General features: G+C 42.4%; 1 protein-coding gene across 1 annotated transcript; it reads left to right on the top strand.

The window, feature by feature from the left end:
• The first annotated feature begins 20,099 nt into the window (after window positions 1–20,099).
• On the top strand, window positions 20,100–20,465 carry LOC123447111 (pollen allergen Dac g 3-like). The gene has a single exon (XM_045123681.1). The coding sequence runs from the start codon at window positions 20,100–20,102 to the stop codon at window positions 20,463–20,465; it is 366 nt and encodes a 121-aa protein (XP_044979616.1).
• Window positions 20,466–26,932: the final 6,467 nt, after the last annotated feature.

The raw sequence follows: 26,932 nt of genomic DNA, 5'->3' as shown, positions 1-26,932 counted from the left end.
GGGGAACGTCGCATGGGAAACAAAAAATTTCCTAAGCGCACGAAGACCTATCATGGTGATGTCCATCTACGAGAGGGGATGTGTGATCTACGTACCCTTGTAGACCGTACAGCAGAAGCGTTAGTGAACGCGGTTGATGTAGTGGGACGTCCTCACGTCCCTCGATCCGCCCCGCGAACCGTCCCGCGATCAGTCCCACGATCTAGTGCCGAACGGTCGGCACCTCCGCGTTCAGCACACGTACAGCTCGACGATGATCTCGGCCTTCTTGATCCAGCAAGAGAGACGGACAGGTAGAAGAGTTCTCCGGCAGCGTGACGGTGCTCCGGAGGTTGGTGATGATCTTGTCTCAGCAGGGCTCCACCCGAGCTCCGCAGAAACGCGATCTAGAGGAAAAACCGTGGAGGTATGTGGTCGGGCTGCCGTGGAAAAGTCGTCTCTAATCAGCCCTAAAACCTCCGTATATATAGGGAGAAGAGGGGGAGCCTTGCCTTGGGGCTCAAGGAGCCCCAAGGGGGTCGGCCGAGCCAAGGGGGGAAGGTCTCCCCCCCCCAAACCGAGTCCAACTTGGTTTGGTGGGTGGAGTCCTTCTTCCCTTTCCCACCTCCTCCTTTTTTTTCTTTTCTCTATGATTTTCTTCCTATGGCACATAGGGCCTTCTTGGGCTGTCCCACCAGCCCACTAAGGGATGGTGTGGCACCCCCAAGGCCTATGGGCTTCCCCGGGGTGGGTTGCCCCCCCTGGTGAACTCCCGGAACCCATTCGTCATTCCCGGTACATTCCCGGTAACTCCGAAAACCTTCCGGTAATCAAATGAGGTCATCCTATATATCAATCTTCGTTTCCGGACCATTCCGGAAACCCTCGTGACGTCCGTGTTCTCATCTGGGACTCCGAACAACATTCGGTAACCAACCATATAACTCAAATACGCATAAAACAACGTCAAACCTTAAGTGTGCAGACCCTGCGGGTTCGAGAACTATGTAGACACGACCCGAGAGACTCCTCGGTCAATATCCAATAGCGGGACCCGGATGCCCATATTGGATCCCACATATTCTACGAAGATCTTATCATTTGAACCTCAGTGCCAAGGATTCATATAATCCCGTATGTCATTCCCTTTGTCCTTCGGTATGTTACTTGCCCGAGATTCGATCGTCAGTATCCGCATACCTATTTCAATCTCGTTTACCGGCAAGTCTCTTTACTCGTTCCGTAATACAAGATCCCGCAACTTACACTAAGTCACATTGCTTGCAAGGCTTGTGTGTGATGTTGTATTACCGAGTGGGCCCCGAGATACCTCTCCGTCACACAGAGTGACAAATCCCAGTCTTGATCCATACTAACTCAACGAACACCTTCGGAGATACCTGTAGAGCATCTTTATAGTCACCCAGTTACGTTGCGACGTTTGATACACACAAAGTATTCCTCCGGTGTTAGTGAGTTATATGATCTCATGGTCATAGGAACAAATACTTGACACGCAGAAAACAGTAGCAACAAAATGACACGATCAACATGCTACGTCTATTAGTTTGGGTCTAGTCCATCACGTGATTCTCCTAATGACGTGATCCAGTTATCAAGCACCAACACCTTGTTCATAATCAGAAGACACTAACTATCTTTTATCAACTGGCTAGCCAACTAGAGGCTTGCTAGGGACAGTGTTTTGTCTATGTATCCACACATGTAAATGAGTCTTCATTCAATACAATTATAGCATGGATAATAAACGATTATCTTGATACAGGAATTATAATAATAACTATATTTATTACTGCCTCTAGGGCATAATTCCAACACCCTCAGTTTTGAGAACCAAGGTATCGAACCAATGGAAGATCGCGTCAAGTCACAAGTACCTGCACAAACACAAAGAGCTTACACCGAATGCTATGAAGGGGTTGTCAATCCCTTATAGATTGTTTGCAAAGTGAGAACTAAAAGCAACAAAGTAAGCAAGCAAAGTAAAAGTGAAAGTGGAAACGATAGTTGTGAATAGACCCGGGGGCCGTAGTGTTCACTAGTGGCTTCTCTAATGAAAGCAAGTAGACGGTGGGTGAACGAATTACTGTCAACCAATTGATAGAACCGCGCAAAGTCGTGACGTTATCTAAGGCAATGATTATATCTATAGGCATCACGTCCAAAACAAGTAGACCGATACTTTCTGCATCTACTACTATTACTCCACACGTCGACCGCTATCCAGCATGCATCTAGTGTATTAAGTTCAAAAGAACAGAGTAACAACTTAAGCAAGATGACATGATGTAGATGGACAATCTCATATCTACGATAAAAAACCCATCTTGTTACCCTTGATGGCAACAACACGATGCGTGCCTTGCTGCCCCTTCTGTCACTCGGAAAGGTCACCACACGGTATGAACCCAAAACCAAGCACTTCTCCCATTGCAAGAATCATAGATCTAGTTGTCCAAACAAAACCCAAGACTTGGAGAGACTTAAAAGGATATAAAATCATGCATATAAGAAATCAGCAAAGACTCAAATATAATTCATAGATAATCTGATCACAAATCCACAATTCATCGGATCTCGACAAACACACCGCCAAAGAGGATTACATCGGATAGATCTCCATGAAGATCATGGAGAACTTTGTATTGAAGATCCAAGAGAGAGAAGAAGCCATCTAGCTACTAACTACGGACCCGTAGGTCTGAAGTGGACTACTCACGAGTCATTGGAGAGACGATGATGTTGATGTAGAAGCCCTCCAACTCCAAAGTCCCCTCCGGCAAGGCACCGGGAAGGGTCTCCAGATGAGATATCGCGGAAACGGAAGCTTGCGGCGGCGGAAAAGTGTTTTCATGGATGCCTTGTTTTTTCTGGATTTTTTGGGAATTTATAGGCCAAAGACCTAGGGCAGGGGAGCACCACGGGGGCCACAATCTTGGTTGCCACGGCCTCCCCCCTAGCCGCAGCAACAGGGCTTGTGGGCTCCCTGTGGGCCCCCTGCCTTGGCCCTCAATTCTCCCGATCTTCTTCCGTTCTGGATAAATTATTTCGGGGATTTTATTTCGTTTGGACTCCATTCCAAAATCAGATCTGAAAAGAGTCAAAAACACAGAAAAACAGGAACTGGCACTTGGCACTGAATTAATAAGTTAGTCCCAAAAAAGATATAAAAGGTAAACAAAACATCCAAAGTTAACAAGATAACAGCGTGAAACCATCAAAAATTATAGATACGTTTGAGACGTTTCAAGCATCCCCAAGCTTAACTCCTCCTCGTCCTCGAGTAGGGAAGTGATAAAGAATTAATTTTTGATGCTTTCATGCTACCTAGCATAGATGTCCTTTGTAACTCCTCTTATGTGACGTGAATGTTCAGATCCATTAGATTCAAAACAATAGTTTGCTATTGATGTGGAGACAATAATAATTCAAGCAAACTAGTAAGGTAATCATGAACTTTCAAAATAACAAGGCCAAAAGAAAGTTATCCCTACAAAATCATATAGTCTCGCTATGCTCTATCATCATTGCACAACGAATTTAAATCATGCACAACCCCGGTATTGGCCAAGTAATTGTTTTCACACCTTTACTTTCTCAAACCTTTTCAACTCTCACGCAATACATGAGCGTGAGCCATGGTTTTAGCACTATAAGTGGTGTGGAGTGTGGTGGAGGTTGCAAGACGAACAAGGAGAAGATGGTCTGATTGACTAGGCATATCAATGAGCTATGGAGGTGCTCATCAATAGATATCAACGTGAATGAGTAGGGATTTCCATACAAATGATGCACTAGAGCTAAGAGTATGTGAAAGCTCTTAAAGAAAACTAGTGGGTATGCATCCAACTTGCTTGCTCACGAAGACCTAAGGCAAATTTGAGGAAGCATATCATTGGAATATACAAGCCAAGTTATATAATGAAAATTTCCCACTAGCTATATGGTGGTGACAAAACGAGTGACTCTCAATCATGAAGATCATGGTGCTTAATAGGCACAAGTGTGGAAAGGTGGTAGCATTGTCCCTTCTCTCTTTTTTTTGGTGGGCTCTTTGGCCTCTTTATACATATATACATACATATATATATATATATATATATATATTTGGTGGGCATCTTTGGCCTCTTTTTGTATATGGTCTTCGCTGGCCTCTTTTATTTCCTCACATGGGACAATGCTCCATCAATGATGATCGTCACACTTACAACTCAAAACTTAGAACAATGATGACTCTATATGGAAAACCTTTGGTAGTGTACCGTGACAATGATCTAGCATGGCATAGACATCAATGAAAACATCATGCTATCTATCTTACGATCATGCAATGGCAATGTAGACGTGGTGGCACATGTCATGGTGGTAGTTGCATGGCAATATATCTCGGAATGGCTTTGAAAAAGCCATAGTAGGTAGGTATGGTGGCTGTTTTGAGGGAGGCTAATGGTGGGTTTTGTGCATCGACAAAAGTTGCACGGCACTAAGAAGATAGTGATGGTGGAAGGTGAAAGGGCATTTAAACCATGGACTCAACATTAGTCATGAAGAACTCATATACTTGTTGCAGAAGTTTTAGTAGTAATCGAAACAAAGCATTCAACGCATACTCCTAGGGGAAGGGTTGGTAGGTGTTAGAGAATATATCTCCATATGAGGTTTTGGTAATTGATGACAATTCCTATGGACTAATGGTTGCCTTAAGTTATATTTATAGGATTTGTCCATGGGCCCTTCTTGAAGTCCATCTGTTGGGTTCAAGGAGTTTATATGATGACCAAGATGGTATTCAAGGTATTATCCAAAGAATGGTCATAGAGACACAAGGTTGATCAAGATCTCAGACAAAGAGTAAATCAAGATGATCAACACACAAAGCGTACAAAATGTACCGAGAGGGATCAAGTGATCCTATGGTATGGTAAGCATTGTCCATTACGTGTTTGTGTACTAACCCATGGTCTTCGTGAGAGTTCTATGTGTGGGTTAGGTGTGTTTCCATGGGCTTGCGTCAAAAGGAAGATCTCATACAACCCATGAAGGATGACGTCAAGTGGTGATCGTCATCAAGATTGCGGTGTGCAAGTTCAAAAGGATCAGCACGAATATATCATGCTTGAAGGTTGCCGTCCATTGTGGTGGCAATGGACTTGTGAAGGTATGCTGAAGAGTGGCTCACCCATAGTGAGTATGGGGGAGCAATCAACTAGTCTTCATCAAGCCAACGCAATCAAGAAAGGTGGTCCATCTTGAGGAAGCCAATATCATCATCATCTAGCTCAAGAGGTCGAGGTGCAAGGTATAGGTTTGCCCTTGATAGGTTTTCTGTTTAGGATAGAATGTTGTACTGTTAAGGGGGCTATCAAGTGATTAGCTTGATCGTATCGTTCATTGAGAGCTCAAACCATTTACATCCTTGCATCATACTTCTTGGTTCTTATTTGGTGTTTCTCTTTGTGAGTTTTAGAGCTTATGGTCATCTTCATGACAAGCTCGAGTTCATCGAAAACAGAGTCCATATGCAACTACTATGATGTTTTCGATGTTGGAGTTTTTGCCGAATCTTCATTCATAGAGGTCTCACATCTCTAGATCATTGGCATTTTCATATCATCAAGGTCGTTGTTTGGATTTCTCTTGTCGTCCTGAATCCAACAAGCTTGGGTTTGCTCGATTCGGAGCTCGTATGCGAAAGTTATGGCTGTTTCAGTGGCGAGCGGTAGTATCGCTCGACCTAGCGGTAGTACCGCTAGAGCTGGCGGTAGTACCGCTGGCCCACCGGTAGTACCGCCTCTGGTCAGCGGTAGTACCGCTCCAGGACTTTTAGTACCGTCATCTTTGCGGTTGTACTGCGTCGTACTTTTTGCAAAGACTTTCTTGGCGGTGGTTGGCCCGGTAGTACCTTTGCGCTACCATGGGCTCAGCGGTAGTACCGTTGCAGCCAGCGGTACTACCGCTGGAGGGTCAGCGGTAGTACCGCTGGGCTTGGGCTGTAAGTGGGGGTAACGGTCTGATTCCTTCCCCCACTATATAAAGGGGGTCTTCTTCCCCCTTGGTCTCATCCATCCATAGCTTTCGTTGTTGTGGAGGGATTTGAGTGTGAGGGACTTGACCACTTCGTGTGTTCTTGCCATTGCATTAGTTGCATCGGTTTGAGTTCTCCACGGTGATACGTGGAAGTGAGAAGTAGAGAAGCTTACTACCTTTGGTACTTAGTACCCTAGATATTGTTCTTCGTGGATGCTTTGGCGTCCTAGAAGCTTGGTGGTGTCTCGGAGCTCAATCATTGTGGTGTGAAGCTTCGGGCAAGCGTTGGGGTCTCCAGTTAGGTTGTGGAGATTGCCCCGAGCAATTTGTACGGGTACTGGTAACCGCCCCCAAGGGTTGCCACGTGTACGGGTTCGGTGACCGCCTCCAAGGTTTGCCATTTGTACGGGTTCGGTGACCGCCCTCAAGGGTCCCTTAGTGGAATCACGGCATCTTGCATTGTGCGAGGGAGTGAGGAGATTACGGTGGCCTTAGTGGCATCTTGGGGAGCATTGTGCCTCCACACCGCTCCAACGGAGATTAGCATCCGCAAGGGTGTGAACTTCGGGATACATCATCATCTCCCCGTGCCTCTGTTATCTCTTACCCGAACCCTTTACTTATGCACTTTTACTTTGTGATAGACATATTGTTTATTGTAATATATCTTGCTATCACTTAGTTGTTTATCTTGCTTAGCATAAGTTGTTGGTGCACATAGGTGAGCCTAGTTGTTTGTAGGTTTTGTGCTTGACAAATTAAACGTTAGTTTTATTCCGCATTTGTTCAAGACTAAACCTTAATTATTTTAAAGCGCCTATTCACCCCACCCCTCTAGGCGACATCCACGTCCTTTCAGTAGGTATAAACCATCGCGCGATCCCGACCGCCACACAAAGGATGACAATCAATAGACTAATCATGCTCAGACTTCATCACATAGCGGTTCACCATACGTGCATGCTACGGGAATCACTAACTTCAACACAAGTATTTCTAGATCCACAACACCTTACTAATATAACTTCAATATTACCATAACCACAACTCAAAACTAATTGAGATGAATCAAACATCTCTAACTATTCAATGCACATGAAGGTGGAAGTTTTTGTATCCCTTTGGATAAGTACCCCTTTTGAGACTACTTCCATAGCATAGATCAACTACCAAGCCACGCACCGCCATGCTCTAAAAGATATAAGTGAAGCACATAGCACAAAATCAACTAGCTCAAAAGATATAAGTGAAGCACATGTGAGCTGAATTATCTAACCAAAGGATATAAGTGAAGCTCGACAAAATCACGGTGAGTACATGTCTCTCTCTCTCTAGGTGTGCAGCAAGGATGATTGTGACACAACAAAATAAAAGACTCCTACGATACAAGACGCTCCAAGCAAAACACATAACATGTGGTGAATAAAAATATAGCCCCAAGTAACGTTTACCGATGGATTGAAGACGACAGAGGCGATGCCTTCCCGGGGCATCCCCAAGCTTAGGCTTTTACGGCATCCTTGAATCAACTTGGAGTGCCTTGGGCATCCCCAAGCTTGAGCTCTTTCCACTCTTTATCTTTTTGTCCATAAGAACTTCACACAAAACTTGAAAACTTCACAACACGAAACTTAAACAGAAACTCGTGATAACATTAGTATAAGAAAGCAAACCACAACTTCCTTAGGTATTGTAGCAAACTTAAATTCTACTTATGTTGATGTTGGATTACTGTATTTTCAATCTTCCATGGCTAATACCCGCCGATACTATCCATAGTTTCATCAAAATAAGCAACCAACTCAACAAAAACAGAATATGTTAACAGCAGACCAGTCTGTAGCAATCTGTATACTTCGTATACTTATGGTACTTCAAAACTTCTGAAAAATTACGAAAGTCTGAATAATTTGCATAGCAATCAGCAGCAAAAAATCAACTCAAAAGCTCTTATAGAAAAAAATGAAAATTCTTTTCATGAGCAGAAAGTATCTGTCTTTTCCAGCATGACCAAACGATCATCCACAAGACTAATCATAACGGTTTTGCTTGGCACAAACGCAAAAAGAAACACAAAAAACACAATCATAACAGAATTATGAAAGTGTGTAAAACACAAAACAGAAAGAAATAGGGTAGATTCGTTGGGTTGCCTCCAAACAAGCGCTATTGTTTAACGCCCTTAGCTAGGCATAAGGTGATGGAATCACTTATAGTCATCTTTGGTGCTCAAACCATAAGTAGCCCTCATCATAAATTCATAAGGCAATCTTATTTTCTTTCTAGGAAAATACTCCATTCCCTTCTTTAGGGGAAACTGAAATCTAATATTCCCTTCCTTCATATCGATGATAGCACCAATAGTCCTTAGGAAAGGTCTACCAAGAATAATGGGACATGAAGGATTGCAATCTATGTCAAGTACAATGAAATCCACGGGTACATAGTTCTTATTTGCAACAATAGGAACATCATCGATCCTTCCCATGGGTTTCTTGACAGTAGAATCCGCAAGATGCAAATTAAGAGAACACTCTTCAATCTCATGAAAACCAAAAATATCACATAAAGACTTTGGAATTGCGGAAACACTAGCACCGAAATCACACAAACCATTGCATTCATAGTTTTTGATCTTGATTTTGATAGTAGGTTCCCACTCATCATGAAGTTTTCTAGGTATAGAGACTTCTAATTCGAGCTTCTCTTCAAGAGATTTCATCATAGCATCTACGATATGAGCGGTAAAGGCTTTGCTTTGGCTATAAGCATGTGGAGAGTTTGCAATGGATTGCATCAAGGAAATGCATTCAAACAAGGAGCAACTATCATAATTGAATTCCTTGAAATCCAAAGTGGGAGTTTCATTACTACCCAAAATTTTGATTTCTTCTACTCCACTCTCCACACCTTTATCATCAAGATAGGTGGACTCCGAATCATTGGGGTGTTTTTCAACCAAAGTGGATTCATATCCAGCCCCTTCATCAATAGGTTTGACACATGAAAACAAAGATTCAAGAGGAGTCACACCAAGCACTTTAAGATCTTCGTGATTTGCATCACTAGAACGCACCCTTTTAAACCATTCATGCCTAGCGCGAATTTGGGCGGTTCTTTCTTTGCTCTCATTCATGGAGACACGCATAGCTCTCAAAGTTTCATCCAAGTTGACCTTGGGAGGAGCACATCTAACTTTCAAAGCATCAATATCACAAGACATCCTATCAACGCTCTTAGCCAAATCGTCTATTTTGAGCAGTTTTTCCTCTATGGATGCATTGAAAATATTTTGAGAGTTGATGAACTCTTTGTTATTACTCTCTAAATCAGAGGGTAATTTGTTATGATTTCCATAAGTGTTTTTGTAGGAATTGCCACAATTGTTAGAGGAGTTACTAGGAAAAGGCCTAGGAACATAGTTTCCTCTAAAAGCATTGTTGTTGCCAAAATTATTCCTACCAACAAAATTAACGTCCAAACTAGCGTTGCTACTCTCAATCAAGGAAGATAGTGGCATGTCATTAGGATCTAAAGGAGCATTTCTACTAGCAACCAAATTCATTAACTCGTCCATCTTAGCACTAAGCGAGTTAATTTCTTCTATAGCACGTACCTTTTTGCTAGCAGGTGACCTTTCAGTGTGCCACTGAGAGTAGTTGGTCATGATATTGTCTAGGAGTTTTGTAGCGTCTCCTAACGTGATTTCCATGAACATTCCACCTGAGGCAGAGTCCAAGATATTGCGAGAAGCGAAATTCAAACCAGCGTAAAAGATTTGTATAATCATCCACAAAGTCAAGCCATGAGCGGGACAATTTCTAATCATTAACTTCATCCTCTCCCAAGATTGTGCAATGTGTTCATGATCAAGTTGCTTGAAATTCATGATATCGTTACATATGGAGATAATCTTAGCCAGCGGAAAATACTAGGATATGTAAGCATCTTTGCACTTATCCCAAGAATCGATACTATTTTTAGGCAAAGAAGAAAACCAAGTTTTTGCGCGATCTCGCAACGAGAAAGGAAAAAGCTTCAACTTAATCACGTCATTATCCCCATCTCTTTCCTTTTGCATATCGCAAAGCTCAATGAAGGTATTGAGATGGGATGCGGCATCTTCACTAGGAAGGACAGAGAATTGCTCTTTCATAACAAGATTCAGCAAAGCTGCGTTGATTTCATACGATTCCGCACTAGTGGCGGGAGCAATCAGAGTACTAATAAAATCATTATTATTGGTACTCGAGAAGTCGCAAAGTTTGGTGTTTTCAGCCATGATGACTTCAACAAACAAACAAGCACACAAGCAAGCAAGAAAACCGGCAAAGGAAAATGACAAAGGGCAAAAGAAAACGGCAAAGGAAAATGGCAAAAAGCGAAATGAAAACGGCAAAGGAGAAAGGCAAATGAAAACGGAAAATGTGAAATGGGGGAGAGGAAAACAAGAGGCAACTGGCAAAAAAGGTAAATGCAAGAGATGAGTTTGTGACACCTACTTGGATAGATGACTTGATCTCTCCTCCTTGCGCCAGAAATTAGCACGTTGACGAGAGACTATTCTTGACTTGATCTTCCCCGGCAACGGCGCCAGAAATCCTTCTGCTACTGCGACAACAGATCTTCCCTGGTACGGCGCTAGGAATCCTGCTGCTACGGCTACGCCTTTAGGGACTTCCTTGGCAAATATGCAAAGGATTTCCCCGCGGCCTTGGAGCCTTGCGTTGGTGTTCCCTTGAAGAGGAAAGGGTGATGTAGCACAGCGGCGGTAAGTATTTCCCTCAGTTTTGAGAACCAAGGTATCGAACCAATGGAAGATCTCGTCAAGTCACAAGTACCTGCACAAACACAAAGAGCTTGCACCCAACGCTATGAAGGGGTTGTCAATCCCTTATAGATTGTTTGTAAAGTGAGAACTGAAAGCAACAAAGTAAGCAAGCAAAGTAAAAGTGAAAGTGAAAACGATAGTCATAAATAGACCCGAGTGCCGTAGTGTTCACTAGTGGCTTCTCTCATGAAAGCAAGTAGACGGTGGGTGAACGAATTACTGTCGAGCAATTGATAGAACCGCGCGAAGTCATGACGTTATCTAAGGCAATGATTATATCTATAGGCATCACGTCCAAAACAAGTAGACGGATACTTTCTGTATCTACTACTATTACTCCACACGTCGACCGCTATCCAGCATGCATCTAGTGTATTAAGTTCAAAAGAACAGAGTAACGCCTTAAGCAAGATGACATGATGTAGGTGGACAATCTCATATCTATGATAAAAGCCCATCTTGTTACCCATGATGGCAACAGCACTTCTCCCATTGCAAGAATCATAGATCTAGTTGGACAAACAAAACCCAAGACTCGAAGAGGCTTACAAGGATATCAAATCATGCATATAAGAAATCAGCAAAGACTCAAATATAATCCATAGATAATCTGATCACAAATCCACAATTCATCGGATCTCGACAAACACACTACCAAAGAGGATTACATCGGATAGAACTCCATGAAGATCATGGAAAACTTTGTATTGAAGAGCCAAGAGAGAGAAGAAGCCATCTAGCTACTAACTACAGACCCGTAGGTCTGAAGTGGACCACTCACGAGTCATTGAAGAGGCGATGATGTTGATTTAGAAGCCCTCCAACTCCAAATTCCCCTCCGGCAGGGCACCGGGAAGGGTCTCCAGATGAGATCTCGCGGAAAAGGAAGCTTGCGGCGGTGGAAAAGTGTTTTCGTGGATGCCCTGATTTTTTTTGGATTTTTACGGAATTTATAGGCCAAAGACCTAGGGCAGGGGAGCGCCAGAGGGGCCACAAGCTTGGTTGTCGCGGCCACCCCCCTGGCCGCGGCAACAGGGCTTGTGGGCTCCCTATGGGCCCCCTGCCTTGGCCCTCAAGTCTCTCGATCTTCTTCCATTCTGGAAAAATTTATTTCGGGGATTTTATTCCGTTTGGACTCCGTTCCAAAATCAGATCTAAAAAGAGTCAAACACAGAAAAAACAGGAACTGGCACTTGGCACTGAATTAATAAGTTAGTCCCAAAAAAGATATAAAAGGTAAACAAAACATCCATAGTTAACAAGATAACAGCGTGAAACCATCAAAAATTATAGATACGTTTGAGACGTATCAAAGGGCTTCTACATCAACATCATCGCCTCTCCAATGACTCGTGAGTAGTCCACTTCAGACCTAAGGGTCCGTAGTTAGTAGCTAGATGGCTTCTTCTGTCTCTTGAATCTTCAATACAAAGTTCTCCATGATCTTCATGAAGATCTATCTGATGTAATCCTCTTTGGCGGTGTGTTTGTCGAGATTCGATGAATTGTGGATTCGTGATCAGATTAGCTATGAATTATATTTGAGTCTTTGCTGATTTCTTATATACATGATTTGATATCCTTGTAAGTCTCTCCGAGTCTTGGGTTTTGTTTGGCCAACTAGATCTATGATCCTTGCAATGGGAGAAGTGCTTGGTTTTGGGTTCATACCGTGCGGTGACCTTTCCCAGTGACAGAAGGGGCAGCAAGGCACGCATCGTGTTGTTGCCATCAAGGGTAACAAGATGGGCTTTCATCATAAATTTGAGATTTTTCATCTACATCATGGCATCTTGCTTAAGGCGTTACTCTGTTCTTTTGTACTTAATACACTAGATGCATGCTGGATAGCGGTCGACGTGTGGAGTAATAGTAGTAGATGCAGAAAGTATCGGTCTACTTGTTTGGACGTGATGCCTATAGATACAATCATCGCCATAGATAACGTCACGACTTTGCGCGGTTCTATCAATTGCTCGACAGTAATTCGTTCACCCACCGTCTACTTGCTTTCATGAGAGAAGCCACTAGTGAACACTACGGCCCCCGGGTCTATTCAAAACTATCGTTTCCACTTTCACTTTTACTTTGCTTTGCTTACTTTTTGCTTTCAATTCTCACTTTGAAAACAATCTATAAGGGATTGACAACCCCTTCATAACGTTGGGTGCAAGCTCTTTGTGTTTGTGCACGTACTTGTGACTTGACGCGATCCTCCCACTGGATTGATACCTTGGTTCTCAAAACTGAGGGAAATACTTACCGCCGCTGTGCTACATCACCCTTTCCTCTTCAAGGCAACACCAACGCAAGGCTCCAAGGCCGCGGGGAAATCCTTTGCATATTTGTCAAGGAAGTCCCTATAGGCGTAGCCCGTAGCAGCAGGATTCCTGGCGTCGTTGTCAGGGAAGGTCTGTTGTCGCAGTAGCAGAAGAATTTTTGGCGCTGTTGTCGGGGAAGGTCTGTTGTCGCACTAGCAAAAGGATTTCTGGCGTCGTTGCTGGGGAGAGATCAAGTAAATATCTATCCAAGTAAGTGTCACAAACTCATCTCTTGCATTTAGCTTTTTTGCCAGTTGCCTCTCCTTTTCCTCTCCCCCACTTCACATTTGCCGTTTTCATTTGCCTTTTTCGTTTGCCTTTTTGTTCGCCCTTGTCTTTCGCTTGCTTTATGTTCGTTCGTGTGCTATGTGCCTTCAATATGCTTGCATCTTCGCTTGCTAGAAGCTAGTGATATGGATCCTGATCCACTTGATAATCTCTTTAAGAGATTCAATTATGTTGATCCAATTGCTAGTGAGTTGAGTGCACTTGACTATCTTTATGGAGTTTTGCTTGAGATGCGTGAATCTAAAAATCATGATGAAGAAATTTATGAAGTGATTCATGAGGGCTCCTTGAATGAAAAGCATGATTGCAATGGTTTCACTATAAATCCTATTAGTGTCAATCATGCTAAAAATATGCAAAACCCTAAGCTTGGGGATGCTAGTTTTGCTATGTCCCCTACTTGTTGCAATAATCATGAATGGGGCGATGATTTTTATGATCTTGAAAATTTGTTTAAGCCTCATGATGAATATAATGTTTGCAATAATATTGAAAGTGGGATTGGAGAAGTCATGACTTTATTTGATGATAATCCCACTATTTTTGATGAGCGTCAACTTTGCATGCATGTGGATCATGAAAAGAATATCCTTTGCGATAGTTACATTGTTGAATTCGAATATGATCCCACATGTAATTAATATGAGAGAGGAAAATGTGGTGGTAGAAACTTTTATATCACTAAGTCACCTCTCGTTATGTTGAGATTGCTCTAGTCTCTTTCTTATTCCTTGCATATGGCAACTATTGGTTGTCTTGACAATCTGTTTTCCTATAAAATGCCTATGCATAGGAAGTATGTTAGACTTAGATGTGATTTTCACATGCTTTATGATGCTCTCGTTGTGCTTCAATTCTTGTCTTTTGTGTGAGCATCATTGATTTATCAATGCCTAGCTAAGGGCGTTAAACAATAGCGCTTGTTGGGAGGCAACCCAACGAATCTATAATTTTTCTTTCTGTTTTGTGTTTTCCACACTTTCATAATTCTGTTATGATTGTGTTTTTTTTCGTTTGTGCCAAGTGAAACCGTTATGATTAGTCTTGGGGATGATCGTTTGGTCATGCTGGAAAAGACAGAAACTTTCTGCTGACGAAAAGAATTTTCATTTCTTTTCTATGAAAGCTTTTGAGTTGATTCTTTTTGTTGCTGATTGCTACGCAAATTCTTCATACTGTCGTAATTTTTCAGAATCTTTGAAGTATACGAAGTATACAGATTGCTACAGACTGGTCTGCTGTTAACAGATTCTGTTTTTGTTGAGTTGGTTGCTTATTTTGATGAAACTATGGATAGTATCGGGGGGTATTAGCCATGGAAGATTGAAAATACAGTAACCCAACATCAACATAAGTAGAATTTAAGTTTGCTACAATACCTAAGGAAGTGGTGATTTGCTTTCTTATACTAATGTTATCACGAGTTTCTGTTTAAGTTTCGTGTTGTGAAGTTTTCAAGTTTTGGGTGAAGTTCTTATGGACAAAGAGATAAAGAGTGGCAAGATCTCAAGCTTGTGGATGCCCAAGGCACCCCAAGTTGATTCAAGGATGCCGAAAAAGCCTAAGCTTGGGGATGCCCCGGGAAGGCATCCCCTCTTTCGTCTTCAATCCATCGGTAACGTTACTTGGGGCTATATTTTTATTCACCACATGTTATGTGTTTTGCTTGGAGCGTCTTGTATCGTAGGAGTCTTTTATTTTTGTTGTGTCACAATATTCCTTGCTGCACACTTAGAGAGAGAGACATGCACTCACCGTGATTTTGTCGAGCTTCACTTATATCCTTTGGTTAGGCAATTCAGCTCACATGTGTTTCACTTATATCTTTAGAGCTAGTTGATTTTGCTCGATGTGCTTCACTTATATATTTTAGAGCACAGCGGTGCGTGGCGTGGTAGTTGATCTATGCTATGAAAGTAGTCTCAAAAGGGGTATTTATCCAAAGGGATATGAAAACTTCCACCTTCATGTGCATTGAGTAGTTGGAGAAGTTTGATTCATCTCAATTAGTTTTGAGTTGTGGTTGTGGTAATATTGAAGTTATACTAGTCAGGTGTTGTGGATCTAGAAATACTTGTGTTGAAGTTAGTGATTCCCGTAGCATGCACATATGGTGAACCGCTATGTGATGAAGTTTGAGAATGATTAGTCTATTGATTGTCATCCTTTGTGTTCCGGTCGGGATCGCGCGATGGTTTATACCTACCAACCCTTCCCCTAGGAGTATGCGTTGAATGCTTTGTTTCGATTACTACTAAAACTTTTGCAACAAGTATATGAGTTCGTCATGACTAATGTGGAGTCCATGGTTTAGATGCACTTTCACCTTCCACCATCACTATCTTCCTTAGTGTCATGCAACTTTCGCCGGTGCACAAAACCACCCATATAGCCTCCCTCAAAACAGCCACCATACCTACCTACTATGGCTTTTTCGAAGCTATTCCGAGATATATTGCCATACGACTACCACCATGACATGTGCCACCACTTCTACATTGCCATTGCATGATCGTAAGATAGCTAGCATGATGTTTCCATTGATGTCTATGCCATGCTAGATCATTGTCACGGTACACTACCGAAGGCATTCCATATAGAGTCTTCATTGCTCTAACATTTGAGTTGTAAGTGTGATGATCATCATTGATGGAGCATTGTCCCATGTGAGGAAATAAAAGAGGCCAAAGATGCCCACCATAATAAAAAAATAAAAAAAGAGGCCAAAGAGCCCACGAAAAAAAAAGAGAAGGGACAATGCTACTACCTTTCCACACTTGTGCATATAAAGCACCATGATCTTCATGATTGAGAGTCTCTCATTTTGTCACCACCATATAGCTAGTGGGAAATTTTCACTATATAACTTGGCTTGTATATTCCAATGATAGGCTTCCTCAAAATTGCCTTAGGTCTTCGTGAGCAAGCAAGTTGGATGCACACCCACTAGTTTTCTTTAAGAGCTTTCACAGACTCTTAGCTCTAGTGCATCATTTGTATGGCAATCCCTACTCATTCACGTTGATATCTATTGATGAGCATCTCCATAGCTCATTGATATGCCTAGTCAATGTGACCATCTTCTCCTTGTTTGCCTTGCAACCTCCACCACACTCCACACCACTTATGGTGCTAAAACCATGGCTCACACTCATGTATTGCGTGAGAGTTGAAAAAGTTTGAGAAAGTATGGTGTGAAAACAATTACTTGGCCAATACCGGGGTTGTGCATGATTTAAATTCGTTGTGCAAGGTTGATAGAGCATAGCCAGACTATATGATTTTGTAAGGATAACTTTCTTTTGGCCTTGTTATTTTGAAAGTTCATGATTACCTTGCTAGTTTGCTTGAATTATTATTGTCTCCACGTCAATAGCAAACTATTGTTTTGAATCTAATGGATCTGAACATTCACGTCACATAAGAGGAGTTACAAAGGACATCTATGCTAGGTAGCATGAAAGCATCAAAAATTCATTCTTTATCACTTCCCTACTCGAGGATGAGCAGGAGTTAAGCTTGGGGATACTTCATATGTCTCAAACGTATCTATAATTTTTTATGGTTTCACGTTGTTATCTTGTCAACTTTGGATGTTTTATATACCTTTTATATCTTTTTTGGGACTAACTTATTAATTCAGTGCCAAGTGCGAGTTCCTGATTTTTCTGTGTTTTTGACTCCTTTCAGATCTGATTTCGGAACGGAGTCCAAACGGAATAAAATCCCCGAAATAAATTTTTCCAGCACAAAAGAAGATCGGGAGGCTTGAGGGCCAAGGCAGGGGGGCACAGGGAGCCCACAAGCCCTGTTGCCGCGGCGAGGGGGCCGTGGCAACCAGGCTTGTGGCCTCCCTGGCGCTCCCGTGCCCTAGCTCCTTGGCCTATAAATTCCCTAAAATCGCAGAAAAAATCAGGGCATCCACGAAAACACTTTTTCCGCCGCCGCAAGCTACCGTTTCCGCGAGATCTCATTTGGAGACCCTTCCTAGTGCCCTGCCGGAGGGGACTTTGGAGTTGGAGGGCCTCTCCAATGACTCGTGAGTAGTCCACTTCAGACCTACGGGTCCGTAGTTAGTAGCTAGATGGCTTCTTCTCTCTCTTGGATCTTCAATACAAAGTTCTCCATGATCTTCATGGAGATCTATCCGATTTAATCCTCTTTGGCGGTGTGTTTGTCGAGATCCGATGAATTGTGGATTTGTGATCATATGATCTATGAATTATATTTGAATCTTTGCTGATTTCTTATATGCATTATTTGATATCCTTGTAAGTCTCTCCGAGTCTTGGGTTTTGTTTGGCCAACTAGATCTATGATTCTTGCAATGGTAGAAGTGCTTGGTTTTGGGTTCATACCGTGCAGTGACCTTTCCGAGTGACAGAAGGGGCAGCAAGGCTCGCATCATGTTGTTGCCATCAAGGGTAACAAGATGGGCTTTCATCATAAATTTGAGATTGTTCATCTACATCATGTCATCTTGCTTAAGGCGTTACTCTGTTCTTTTGGACTTAATACACTAGATGCATGCTGGATAGCGGTCGACGTGTGGAGTAATAGTAGTAGATGCAGAAAGTATCGGTCTACCTGTTTTGGACGTGATGCCTATAGATACAATCATTGCCATAGATAACGTCACGACTTTGCGGGGTTCTATCAATTGCTTGACAGTAATTCGTTCACCCACCGTCTACTTGCTTTCATGAGAGAAGCCACTAGTGAACACTACGGCCCCCGGGTCTATTCACAACTATCGTCTCCACTTTCACTTTTACTTTGCTTTGTTTACTTATTGCTTTTAGTTCTCACTTTGCAAACAATCTATAAGGGATTGACAACCCCTTCATAGCGTTGGGTGCAAGCTCTTTGTGTTTGTGCAGGTACTTGTGACTTGACGCGATCCTCCCACTGGATCGATACCTTGGGTCTCGAAACTTAGAGAAATACTTACCGCCGCTGTGCTACATCACCCTTTCCTCTTCAAGGGAACACCAATGCAAGGCTCCAAGGCCTCGGGGAAATCCTTTACATATTTGACAAGGAAGTCCCTATAGGCGTAGAACATAGCAGCAGGATTCCTGGCGCCGTTGTCAGGGAAGGTCTGTTGTCGTAGTAGCAGAAGGATTTCTGGCGCCATTGTCGGGGAAGGTCTGTTGTCGCAGTAGCAGGGATCAATCCCCATCAAAAACTAACTCGATTACATGATAGATCTCATCCAACTCATCACCGTCCAACAAGCCTACGATGAGATTACTCACGAACGATGAAGAGCATCATGGAATTGTTGATGGAGAAAGGTTGATGATGACGATGTCGACGATTTCCCCTCTCCGGAGCCGGAAACGGACTCCGGATCTGCCCTCCGGATGAAGAACAGGATGTGGCGGCGCCTCCGTATCACAAAACGCGATGAAACCTTCTCTCTGATTTTTTTTCCATGCGAAACGGGAGATATAGAGCTGAGATTGGGGGCGATGGTGCCACGTGGGCCCCACAAGCGTGCACGGCGCAGCCTAGGGGGTGGCCGCGGCCTGTGGGCTTGTGGCCCACTGGCACGCCCCCTTCGGTGGATCTTTGCGCAGGTATTTTTCTTTTATTCCAGAAAAAATCTCCGTAAATTTTTAAGACGTTCCGAGAACTTTTATTTCTGCACCAAAACAACACCATGGCAATTCTGCTGAAACTAGCATTAGTCCGGGTTAGTTCCATTCAAATCATGCAAACTAGAGTCCAAAACAAGGGCAAAAGAGTTCGGAAAAGTAGATACGACGGAGACGTATCAATGAGTCGCCATCGTCGTTGTTGCGCATCCACATCAGGTTGCGTCCACCACCTCCGCTACCACGGTCACAACCTCCACCTTGCCCAAATCGACAGCCACCACACCCGAATCGCCCTTCCCCGCCGCCATCCCTTCGATTTAAGCGGTTGCCACCCTCCCAACCCGCCATGGCTTGCTCCCGCGGTGGCGAGGCAACAACCTGCGCGAATGATCTCTGGTCTCCTCCCACCTTCCCCTCCCACCAGCCGAAGGAGGAGGGAACCCTAGGAGGAGAAACCCTAGATGAGGCCCAGAAGTGGCTGAGGAGAGAGTCGAGATCGAAATCTGGAATGGGAGTCGGGGTGGGTGGGGGTGGGGTTGGGTGGGTATAGCGCAACGCTAGCTGCGCTCCCTGTAGCATCTAGGCCCCCATGGACCGTGTCCGCACCGCGCTCCGCGGGCCGCGACCCGGGCTTGGGCCCGAGGATCCCTGGGTCAAACGACCGCGTCGGTACATGGCCACTACGTAGGGGCACATGCACGCACCCGATGGTCACCTCCTCCCGTGCGATGGGCGGCGCCGGCGATGAGAGTCGTCGGCCGGACTCGTGCATCATCGAGAGGAGAGAGGGAGACGTCATCAAGCCCGATCGACTCCACATAATCTGTCAAGGCCAGCAAATGGCGCCATCTATCGCCGGGAGCGCCGCTCGCCGGACGCTCTCCTCCGTCCATCGGAACATAATCCACGAACATAATCCGTCAGAATCCACACAGCTCGAAGGAACAACATCAACAGTAGAGACACGCACAACAACAGTCAAATCTCATTTTTTGCGAGGGACCAACAGTCAAATCTCCATCAATCGAGATGGCTTCCTCCTCGTCCTCAAGGTTGCTCGCGACGGCGGTGCTGACGGCGCTGTTCGCCGGCGCGATGAGCGTCGTGAAGGTGTCCTTCACGGTGGAGAAGGGGTCTGACGCCAAGAAGCTGGTGCTCGAAATCGATTACACCGGACCAGGCGATAACCTCGCGGAGGTGGAGCTCCGGCAGTACGGCTCGGAGGAGTGGCAACCATTGACCAAGAAGGGTGACCTCTGGGAGGTCTCGTGTAGCAAGGCGCTCGTTGACCCCTTCAACTTACGCTTCTTGTCCAAGAATGGCATGAGGAACGTCTTCGACCAAGTCTTCTCCACCGATTTCCAGATCGGCAAAACCTACGCCTCGGAAGAGTGATCGTTCCATTGGTGTATTATAATCGTTTCTAGTTTTTCATTGTTTTAGTTTCATTATAGTTGGATAACACATATACCCGTGCATTGCGATGAAGGAGAATTGTTTTTATAAAAATCAACAACAGAGATAATTGATGTGTCGAACAAAAACGGTCTCATGGTGGGGTTTGTCGGCGTGGCTTCGACCATCCTACTCGTGCCTTTTTTGCTACGGGTCCACCTCCATCTCAGGGTTGTGGTTGCCTCCTCATTTGGTGGCTGTCCGGTGACCTTTGAGGCACAATTGCTTCCACCATTCTCTTAGATGACGGGGCACCTGGATAGATTACTAATGGTAGTGCATAAATCCCTTTTCATCAACATAACAACACATAAATTTCATTTTATAAGCATATCACATAACCAGGCATGAATTTCCCTTTTTTTATTAGGGTTTATCTCGGCCAGCCCACTGGCAGGCTCCGAAACGGCCTGTGTTTGTAAGGCATTAGTAAAATTTCAAAAAAAACCGGATGAAGATCAAACTCACGACCTCAAAGACCCGACCACATTCTGCTAGACATTCAAACAAATGTGTTATGCTAATCTATGGCCGGCGCTAATATTTAAAAACTTACTATAGTCTAAGATTCAAAACAGATTTTCTTTTTGCCGATTATTTTTGAACTACTACTAATAATAATAGCTATAAATATCCTGATATTTTCGAAAACATGAACAATTTTTAAAACCCTGATTTTTCTAAAACCAATGTGATTTTTCAAAATTCCGTACATTTTCAAAAAAAACAAACAAAATCTAAATGAGAACATTTTTGAATTAACAAACATTTTTTGAATACATGAAAGTTTTACAAAAACATGAACTTATTTTTAAAATTTGTGAACGATTATTAAAAATGAGAACATGATTTGAACATATAGAACAATTTTATAAAATGGATTTTAAATGCAAACATTATTTGATTTATTTTGGAAAGAAAGATTTCATTGAATTTGGAAAAATTAAATGCATTTTATGAAATTCATGAATTTTAGATAATAATAATATATTTTTGTAATAATGTAACATTTTTAGATTTTAAAAAATCATGAAGGAGAGAAAATTTAAAGTTCCATATTTTTTGAAATGGGAACAGAAATTTGAATTCTGGGTGAAAAATAAATTCTGATTTATTTTTAAAAATATTTGTTTTACCAAAAACGGAGAAAAAAAGAAACTTGAAAGAAAAATTAGCAAAGAAAAAGAGAAAGCAACAGAAAAAGGAAAAACACAAAAACAACGCAAACGGGATGGCCCACTTTTGGGCGACCATGTGAATCTACAAAAGTAAAACTACTATTAGATAGCACGTGCTTTGCACGTTGGCACTTAAAATAAGACCTATAGTTTGTACGAAAGGATTACCAAGTATTATAGAACAAAACTGGTTGCATTCAATATCGAGCACAATAAAGTCCACGGCTACATAATTCCTATTAGCAAGTATGATCACATAATTTTATTCTACTCAATGGTTACTTGGTAGTGGAATCCGCTAGATGCAAGTTAAGGAAACATTCATTCATATCGGTGAGTCCTAGCACTTCACATAAATATTTTGGTATAGTAGAGACATTGGCACAAAGATCACACAAACAATTGCATTCACAATCTGTGACTTTGATTTTAATAGTAAGTTCTCATTCATCATGGAATTTACTAGGTATTGACATGTGTAAATCAAGCTTTTCTTCATGAGCTTCTATCATAGCTTCCACAATATATTTAGTAAAAGCTTTATTTTGTTCGTAAGCATTAGGTGAATTTATCATGGATTGCAACAGCGAAATACATTCAATCAAAGAACAACTATCATAATTAAAGTCCTTGTAATCCAAAGTAGTGGGCACATCATTATTTTAAGTTTGGACCTCTCCAAACCTATTTTTATCATTTTTATCATTCACATCATCACCCTCCAAACAATTGATACACCTTCTAGCTAACGTTGTCTCATCTCCAGTCTCTTTTTTCATAAAATTTTATATTACTAAAGAAATACTAAGTAGGTGAGACGGCAATCATTTTAATATTTTCATCATGATTATGATAAGAAAACCGAGTGGAATAGCCTTTTCTAGGAATTCTCCTTAGATCTCAACCTAGCGGTTCTCTCCTTGCTTTTATTAATGGAGACTTGGACAAATTTAATAGACTCATTTATATCATACTTAGGTGGATTTTTTATTTATTTTTAAGAGTTTCCACATCATGAGCAATTCTATCCATGTTTCTTGGGATATCATCAACTTTATGTAGTTTTTCTTCTACCATACATTGAAAGTCTTTTGGGAAATAACAATTTCTTTAATATGGTTCTCAAGATCACAGGGCGTCCTATTATAATTATATGAATTACCATAGTAATTACCATAATTATTATAGGGATTATCAAGATACAATCTAGGATTGAAATTTCCTCTATAAGCATTGTTGTTGAAGTTATTTCTAGAGACAAAATTCACAGATATGGCATCATTATTTTGCTCAATCGAAGTAGATAGTGGCACTCACTACGATCAATATGAGCATTTTTACTAGCAAACATATTCATACGACTATAAGAGCATCCATTTTATCACTTAAAGTAGTAATTTCTTCGACAGGGTTTACATTCTTACGAGTTGGAGCTCCTTCAGTGTGACATTGGGAATAATTTGTTATCGTGCTATCAAGAAGTTTTGTAGCTTCTCCAACGTAATTCCCATGAAAGTACCATCTCCAACACAGTCTAGAAGATTTCTTGACACAAAGTTTAGTCTCGCATAAAAAAATTGTACTATCATCAAAAGCTTAAACCATTTGTGCGACACTTTATAATCATTAATTTCATTCTCTCTCAAGATTGGGCAACATGTTCTTGCTCAAGTTGCTTAGAGTTCATGATTTGATTTCTAAGAGAAATAATCTTAGCGGGAGGAAAATACTTGGCGATAAAAGAATCTTTACATTTATCCAATGAATTTGTACTATTGTGAGGCAAGGATGAAAGCCAAGTTTAGCACCATCTCTTAGCGAGAAAGGGAATAATTTCAACTTTATAATATCATTGTGCATGTATTTTTTCTTTTGCATATCACATAATTCAATGAAGGTATCAAGATGGAAAGCAACATCTTCATTAGGATTTCTAGAAAATTGTTTTTTCATAACAAGATTTAGCAAGGTAACATTAATATCATAAAACTCCGCGCTAGTAGCAGGTGGTATTGGAGTACTAATAAAATCATTGTTATTAGTATTCAAGAAGTCATGCAATTTGGTATTTCTTGAGATATAGTGGCAAAGCAAGTAAAGTAGCAAACAAAAATGTTTTTGCGATTTTGGATTTTTTTTAGAGAAGTGGAGGGAGATGAAAAAGAAAGGCAAAGGCAAAGGAAAATAAAAAGTAGAACAAGTGGATGATAGTTTGTACGTAGGAAACTGATGAGAATTTGATGGTGTCTCCCTGACAACGATGCTAGAACCTCTTTCTGCTACTTGTCAGTTGTGTTGGGTTTTTCTCGAAGTGGAAGGGTGAAGCAATCTAGTAGGGGATAAGTATTTCCCTTAATGAGAACCAAGGTTAAGTTATTGAATCAATAGGAGAACCAAGGTTTCCGTCTTCACTACCTACACACACAAAGGCAAACACTTGCACCCAACGTGGGCAAGAGGGTTGTCAATCCCGTTGAACTCGTTACTTGCAAGGATTGATTCTGATAGTGATAGATAGATAAAAAGTAAAGTAAAAATAAATTAAATAAATTGTAGTAAGGTATTTATGGTTTTTAGCAATATGACTAACTAGACCCGGGACCCATAATTTTCGCTAGAGGCTTCTCTCTCGAACACATAGCATGCGGTGGGTAGACAAATTACTGTTGGACAATTGATAGAAAAGCGCATAGTTATTGAAGAAAGATGACATGATGTAAAGAAAGTAAACCCAATCAATACGAATAAACCCCATCGTTTTATCCTTAATGGCAACAATGAAAACACGTGTCTTGTCCCTTACTTTGTCACTGGAATATAGAGCACGGTAAGATCGAACCCATTACAAAGCACCTCCCCCATGGAAGATAATAATGTAGTTGGCCAAACCAAACGAGTAGATCGGAGAGAAATACAAATCTATGACAATCATGGATAATAAAATTCAAATCTTACTCAATTACTTTCAATGAATAATTTGATTATAAACCCACAAGTCATCGGATCCCAACAAGCACACCGTAAAGGAATATTACATCGGATAGAACTCCAAGAAGATCGAGGAGAACATGGTATTGAAGATCAAAGAGAGAGAAGAAACCATCTAGCTTCTAGCTATGGACCCGTGGATTCGTTATATACTACTCACACATCATCATGAAGGCAGTAAGGTTGACGTAAATGGCATTTGTAATTGATTCGCCCTTTGGCAGAACACCACGGAAGAAGAGAGGCTTGCAGCGGCGGAAAAAGTGTTTCGGATGTCTTTACGTTGATTTTGGGGTATTGGGAATACATAGAAGTGAAATTAGGTCAAGGGGATGTCCGAAGGACTCACGAGCCTGCCTGACGTGCCCTACCCCCCCCCCTCCCCCAGGGTGCCCCATGCGAGCTCGTGGCTCGTCCGATCTCCCCGCGAAGATTCTAGGGTCTCTTTATGTTCAAAAATACCCCCCCCCCCCTAAAGTTTCATCGTGTTCAGACTCTGTTGGTATTGTTTTTCTGAAAAGGTCTAAAACGATCGAAAAACATGAACTCGCACTAGGCACTTGGTTAATAGTTTACTCAAAAAATAATATAAAATTGTATATAATTACATATAAAGTATCCAATATTAATAATATAATTGCTCAAAATAATAAAAAAGTAGATACATTGAAGATATACCAGAGGAGCATTTGGTTCCTATGAAGAAGGAGGAGCGGTCTCCGGCTCCAGGCTAAAGCATGGAGGAAACGGAAGCGGAGTTCGCGGTCACCCAATCAACCGAAATGGTGAAACAGTGGGCTATCCTGAAGTCCATCCAGGATAAGGCATATCTGGAGGTTAACCGGCAGGAGCGAGCAGCGATCGACGTGCTTTTCGCCGAGCTCGATGCGGAGGCGAAGGAGCCGCACGAGCTGGAGCTGCCCATGTATCCTGAGCCGGGCACGGATATAGTGGACATCTTTGATGAGGACTTAAATAGTTAGGTTACTTGATCTATGTAGTACGTCGTTTGCATGGTTTTGTATGAATCTAAAGTTTGGCATATGAGATACCCGGATGGTGGGAGCAAATTTAAGACTGATAGGTCACAGTCCGTGGACGCACCCATGGGCCGGTTTTGCTTTAGATGCTCTTAGTTGCGTGGTTCGTACAGGTATGCTGGCTACTCCTACCCATACTCCGGGACAGAGGAGGTTCACCAAAGCAGTCGTGCAGGCTGAACAAAAGGCACACGTTGTCTCCAAACCGATCAATCGTGCATGCGTTGCATCGCGGACTAGTTGCAGTCCAGCAGCCACCACCAGCCAGTTCTAACAAGTCCATGTTTCGTGCCTCGATCAACTCGGGCTGCGACGCTCCCGCGTCGTCGGACCTGGTCTAAGCTCTAAAGGAGACGGCACCGGGCGACACCGGATTCCGGTGACCCGTGCGCTGCGCGGAAACAAGGTGGAACTTTGGAACACGCGCGCTTCCGCTAGCCGAACGGACTTTGCTCGCTCCCTGCTTTCGTCTCGGACGCCTTTGGAAACTGTGTGGGAAGGGGGAGAATCTTGTCACATCGAGAACTATCGTTTCGGCCGGCTGCGTCGGTCCTTTGACTTGTTGTGTCGCACACAAACATGCTGGGATGCTTCAAAGATTTGATTATCATTAGCACAGCACAACGTGCTTCGACAGGCCAGCATGCCTAGTTAAACTAGTTTGACATTTTTAAGGTCCCATCAAAAAGGAAGTTTGACATTTTGAGGTGCTATAGTTATGGTGTGCTTAAAACATGTGGTTTATTTGTCTGGCCTAGCTCGCCTGTTTTGACCTGCATTTTTTTTTTCTAGCTGTATTACTAAACGTGCAGATGCAACACAAGTAAGTTTTGGAATTTCTTCAATATTTAATTAGCTAAATTGATTCTTTATTCGTAACAGTTGCCACAATAACATGTTACGATTTAACGACAATTCATCCAAACTGAAATTTTATAACGATCTAAACTCCAATTTCGACAAACAACCTTCTGGCTGGCTTGATGTGTCCGCACCACCTAAGCCCTCTTGCAACAATCATCTCCGTTGTTCATATTTTTGGACATGTTTGCCTCTTTCTTGCTGCACACAACACTTCCCCACACGTGTGTCACCAAATCTTCCTTTTGGGTGTCACCAACACTCTATCTCACGCGTCATGCTGAATTTTTTGGGGTATTTTTCACCGGAGGATTTCATCCACTTAAAGAGAATCGCACAC

This window comes from Hordeum vulgare, chromosome 4H, assembly GCF_904849725.1.
Source record: "Hordeum vulgare subsp. vulgare chromosome 4H, MorexV3_pseudomolecules_assembly, whole genome shotgun sequence".
Classification (NCBI taxonomy): domain Eukaryota; kingdom Viridiplantae; phylum Streptophyta; class Magnoliopsida; order Poales; family Poaceae; genus Hordeum; species Hordeum vulgare.
Note: the sequence above shows the minus strand (reverse complement) of the source record. Positions and strands in the feature narration are given on the sequence as shown.